The sequence below is a fragment of the Coregonus lavaretus genome, assembly GCF_964263955.1.
Source record: "Coregonus lavaretus genome assembly, chromosome: 15".
Classification (NCBI taxonomy): domain Eukaryota; kingdom Metazoa; phylum Chordata; class Actinopteri; order Salmoniformes; family Salmonidae; genus Coregonus; species Coregonus lavaretus.
The window spans coordinates 8,229,278-8,234,757 of NC_140002.1; the positions used below are offsets into that span (position 1 = coordinate 8,229,278).

Here is a 5,480-nt window from a genome sequence, read left to right on the forward strand (position 1 = left end):
CGCAACGTTCCTTACTGTGAGACATTTCATCGCTCTGTGGTCAAGCTGCTGCAGTTTTATTTACAAAAAGGTGGAGCAAAAAAAACTGCTGCACTGAATAAAGCTATGTGAAGAAAATGGGATCTCCTTTGTGGAACTGGGTAAGTTTCATAATACCAGATGGTCTGCATGGAGGCATGAAACACTGTTAAAAATATCAAGACTATTGCCAGCCATTAAAATGCAACTGGTTACCAGGTATTTATTTCAGTCACACTGGTTGAATTTTTGGCTAAAAGGTTACTGAATCGATTTCAAGTCACTGAATCGTTTCGGATCGTATCGTTCTAAATGAACCAATATCGTCCTTGAATCGTATCGACAACCATGAATCGTGATACAAATCGAATCGTTGTTAAAACGAATCGTTACACCCCTAGCATCTGGTGATTATAGATCCCTCTCGCATCGTCTTATTCAGTCTGACGAATCTGGCTACCACATCCAGAATGAGCTGACTAGACCTGCCTTGCAAACATTAGAGCAGTGGAAAGGGAGGAGGTGGAGTTGAGGAGAGAAATGCTGAGGGTCTAGATGGAGTCCAGGAGGACCAACAGCCCCATCCCTCAGAGCTCTGGAGCCCCCAGAAGAGGGGTCAGGTCAGAGGACGGAACTTCTCCTGTGAAGAGGCAGCGGAGATCCCAGGAAATTGACTCCGATACGATGGAGTCCAGTCTGGAACTTCTGCTGCCTCTAGCAGTCTGCTCTTCCCTGAGGTGCCCATGGTGTCCCGCAAAAAGGACCAGGCCAGGCAGCTCCTACCCAGAGGCCACAAAGAGTCAACACTACAGCAGTGACTCTGAGTAGCCTCTGGAGCTGTTGAAAATGATTTATTTTACTTCTCCTTTATATGACCAGGCAAATGGTATAAAATATGATATATTAAAATAATATATTTATTTTTAAAAGGGAGCACTGCTAGCAGGCTCAAACCTTCAAAATGCGACCCCTGGTGTGCAAATAAATAAGCACAGCTGCGACTCTTTTTATAGACTCACGCTAGATCCTGTGTGAAAGATAGTCGCCTTCTCTTGATCAGACGTTGCATGAATCAACCAATGGTTGCAGCACCGACTGACAGATACTGCTATAACATATGATGAGGTTAGCTGAGAAGTAAAATACCTATCCATGCGTTGTAAGATCTGGTAAGCGTCAGCAACACCTTGGCAGAAGAACGCGCCCAGTTATGTATTTCCGCACTCGTCCCTAGTTACCATAGCCACAAAGTCATAAACCCTGCCTATGTCTACAATTTATCTTTATCAGATTTTAAACCTAACCACACTGATAACCTTATGTCTTACTCTAACCATAAATTAACACCGAAAAGCTTATATATGTTCTCATAAATTTTTACAATATAGCCATGTTGACTTTGTGGCTGTGGTAACTAGTGAAAATAATTTCCGTGGTGTGCGTCGCCATTTTTGTACGTCCTTTGTACGTTTGGAAGTTATCTCCGCTAGTCAGCAAGTCGTTTTTTCGGGATTAGACAAATTTACAGACTGTCAAACAAGATTGAATGTTTTCCTACCAGAAGTTGAAGAATATTGCGAACAAATAGCTACAATCTGATCCAGTTAAAGCTTCACGGACGGTAAGTGAGGTTACTTAAAAAATGCTTTGTCATTTTGTTTTTGTGCGTAATGGCCGTCCAACAACTAGCTAATAATGTAATAGTTAATTTCTAACTAGCGTTAAATAAAAATAACTTTGACGTTGTTGAAAACACCAACTAGTTAGATAAATGTACATGTGAGTACTTATAACATGTTCCAAAAACTGAAAGATTACATGGTAACTATTGTTAGCTAGCTGACGTTAGGCCTAACGTAACGTTAGCCTTGTTCAGACAATATTCTGGCGCCTAATTTAGCTAGATAACTAAAGTTATATACAGCTGCCTTGAACAACTGCATTAGCTAGAAATGTTAGTCTACATTAGTCTTTCATTTCTCGAGAAAGACCCACACAGATAGAACGAGGAGGATGTCTGCAACAATGTATTCACTAGGGATGCTAATTTAGGTTCGCTAACATTAGCTTTTATTTATCAGGAACATGTTATAAAACAGGGCTCTCAAACCCCGTTCCAGAAGAGCAACTGTAATATATTATTATTTCATAGTACTCTTTCTATTGATGTCTACCCAATGTGGACCTGACAGACGATTAAATATTTGTAATGTTTTAGCAATTGAATGTTCACTGTTTGGCTTTGGAATTTCAACAAAAAATCTCTAAAATCAAGTTTCAAAAAGTTATCGAAATCCTTTATTTTATTTTTTGCAAATAATTTAACCGAAACAGAACAGACCTCAAAGCACTAATCGCTCAACACTACTGATTATATTTGGTAAAGGAAACGTGAATGGCCTCCAGACAAAGGCCCTTCAAAATGGGGATTGAGGTAATGGACAGGGAATCTGAAGGATAACTAGGCCTAATTTAATGTTACTCACTGAAGCACAGGACACAATACTCAAATATGTCTTTCATGGCTAGGGGCCATGAAACCCAACATATTCATTAAACAGACTTAATTTAAGTTACTAATCAATGTCCTTACTTTTTGTATCCTCACAGGTAATCTGAGCAGTCCAGATTGGAGCAGGAATAAATAGGTGGTGACGGCATCAAACTAAAATGATCACCAGACGAAGAGGTCGTTCAGACAACACCAATGTGGAGGTTCACTCCTCAAATTGTCCTTTTGAAGTTGAAGTCACTGACTTTGTTGAAATGATAGAAAATGTTAAAACGAGTCCCTCTGAAGAAATGAGCTCAGATAATGGGGATAGTACAGTTGGATTAGAGCTGGATGATTTATTTGGAATCGACAAGTTAAACTGGACATTTGAGAAGGATGCAGTCTCCCCTCTTTTCGACATTGGATTGACCGAATTAGGTGTGGGTGACGCAACAGATCAAGATTTTTGGCTCGGGACATCCAGGACCCCATCGCCCGAAGGAGTGTCTGCTGGTCAGAAAAGGAAGTGGAGAGATGACCCGTCTGGGCACATGATCAACAAAAACGCCATCGCTGCGCGAATGAATCGTCTGAAGAAGAAGGAATACGTGAACGGGCTGGAGAATAAAGTTGGGTCTCTGTCGTCAGAAAACCGCATACTCAAACAGGAAAACGTCCAATTGAATAAGCGGGTAGAAGAGTTGGAAGATGAGACGAGGTACCTGAGAGCCGTGTTGGCCAACGAGAGCATGTTAGCCCAGCTGTTGTCAAGGCTGAGCGGTGTGAACGGCATGAAATTATCTTCCTCGCTTTTCCAGGGGTCCAACAAGAACGACGACCACGATTATGCCTTGCCCAGGAAACGTGTGAAGGTGGAGGAGAAGGAGACCTCTGGTGGCGTCTGTCTGCACGTGGACAAGAACAACGTCTCAGTGGAGTTCTGCACTAAGTGTGCAGAGAGTGCAAGCACGTCACTCAAAATGTAGGGTCAAGTACTTTTATCTGTTTTCAGATGTTGAGACTGAACCTGATTAACTTCAGAGTAATGAACGTCAGGGGAATTTGTGAACACTGTTAAAACTATTTGAGAACATTACTTAAGAAATATTGAATGATTTTGAGCATGTGTGAAAAATCTTATGAAACCAATGATTTAAGTACACGTTACTCGTTAAACCTTGTTGCCAGTTTTCTTCTAGGTGATGATTGTTCTACCATGCTGGATGAATGGGTTACAGAACGTCCCTGTCTGCTTGGCTCCATGGTAAGGATCTCAGATCAAGAAAAGCTGATGATTTGATAAATTCTAAGATGTGTTTTTCAAGTTTTATTTCAAGTTTTACTTATCTTAGTCTACACCAGCGGCTTTTTAAAGTAACATTAAGTTTACACTGGAACATATCTTTCCGTCATAGTTTTTGAGTAATTACTTAAATATATGTTTGAAGGTCTTTTCTTTTAAGTTCTATGCATCACGCATATAACCTGTAAATATAAAATCAAAACTGATTGCACTCCCAAATATAAAGAAATGGGGGTTGTTGAATTTAAGTCAAGCTTTATTGTAATCGTTAAAAAAAAAATATGTAAATAGAGTACAGTGAGGTTTCACAAAGAGTTTTCATAGTATACGATTATTAGTTAATATTGGCTCTCAAACCAGAATGGGTAAAAACAACAAATATAAATGGTTACCATGGTTTGGTTAGAAATAGTCTTTTTGTGAAACGTCACTATTCTGCTGAAGGATGTTTTCATTTAGCGCCCCTATTTTTCTTTATTGCTAAAGTGGATTCTGCTGTTGGGGAAGCTGAAGAGGCGGGACCCGCTGCTGCCAACTTGGCCTGGTATTTTTTTAAAGGTAGTATAACAAAGGGTGTAAGTGACTACATTTAACCAGTAACCCATAACACCTTTGAAAAAAGTAGTGAATTTATTGTGGATGACAAGTGTTCCACTACCTATTGCATTGACAATATCAGAGGTCCTATAACGGTTTGTTCACAAGTTTAACCTGACTTGTTGACACATTGGTATGTAACCCAGTTGTTCAAAAAACTAGTCAAACTATCTTATTATCGATGTGATCCTGATAGAAATGGACATCACCAATTTTGTATAAAGTGACAATCTGTCTTAAAAAATGTTATGTAAAATACAAAGATGTTGTGCCAGGAAACATGTCCCAACTTTTTTTTCCTAAATGAGAGAACAATGTTTCAGGAACATGGGTATGATTAAATGATTGACAATAAATCTTATTTTGATTATACACGTTTCAGTTATGTATTTTACCTTGAATGTGACCCAATGTATTTGATATTAACACATCTCTTTTTCTCTTTTCAAACAGCAAGCTCTTTCTGCAGACAAAGGTCTATCAATTCCTCAACAAAATGGGAAAAAATGTGGTAATGGTTTGTGAGGCCTCATTTCAGTGGAGAGCTCAAAGCATACTCTATGTGCATACGCCTACTAGTCCGATGTACTTGTTTTTAACATAATGCTGCTGCATTTAGCTTTAAAGTGATAGTACACTCATAAATCAGCTTCAAGTTTTCAGACTTCAAAATTGCTTTAATTACTGAATAAGTTAATGTCCCACACTACCACCAGTATAGATCCAGCTATATGCATTAATGTCCCACACCACCACCAGTATAGATCCAGATATATGCGTTCATGTCCCACACCACCACCAGTATAGATCGAGTTATATGCGTTCATGTCCCACACCACCACCAGTATAGATCCAGCTATATACATTCATGTCCCACACCACCACCAGTATAGATCCAGCTATATGCGTTCATGTCCCACACCACCACCAGTATTGATCCAGCTATATGCGTTCATGTCTCACACCACCACCAGTATAGATCCAGCTATATGCGTTCATGTCTCACACCACCACCAGTATTGATCCAGCTATGTGTTCATGTCTCACACCACCACCTGTATAGATACA

General features: G+C 39.6%; 1 protein-coding gene across 1 annotated transcript; it reads left to right on the top strand.

Annotated features, from left to right (window-relative positions):
• The first annotated feature begins 1,457 nt into the window (after positions 1-1,457).
• LOC311142317 (uncharacterized protein) lies at positions 1,458-4,782 on the top strand. The gene is made up of 4 exons (XM_084177944.1): positions 1,458-1,639; positions 2,629-3,494; positions 3,701-3,776; positions 4,302-4,782. The coding sequence occupies exons 2-4, from the start codon at positions 2,689-2,691 to the stop codon at positions 4,380-4,382; spliced, it is 963 nt and encodes a 320-aa protein (XP_084034070.1). The 5' UTR covers positions 1,458-1,639; positions 2,629-2,688; the 3' UTR covers positions 4,383-4,782.
• Positions 4,783-5,480: the final 698 nt, after the last annotated feature.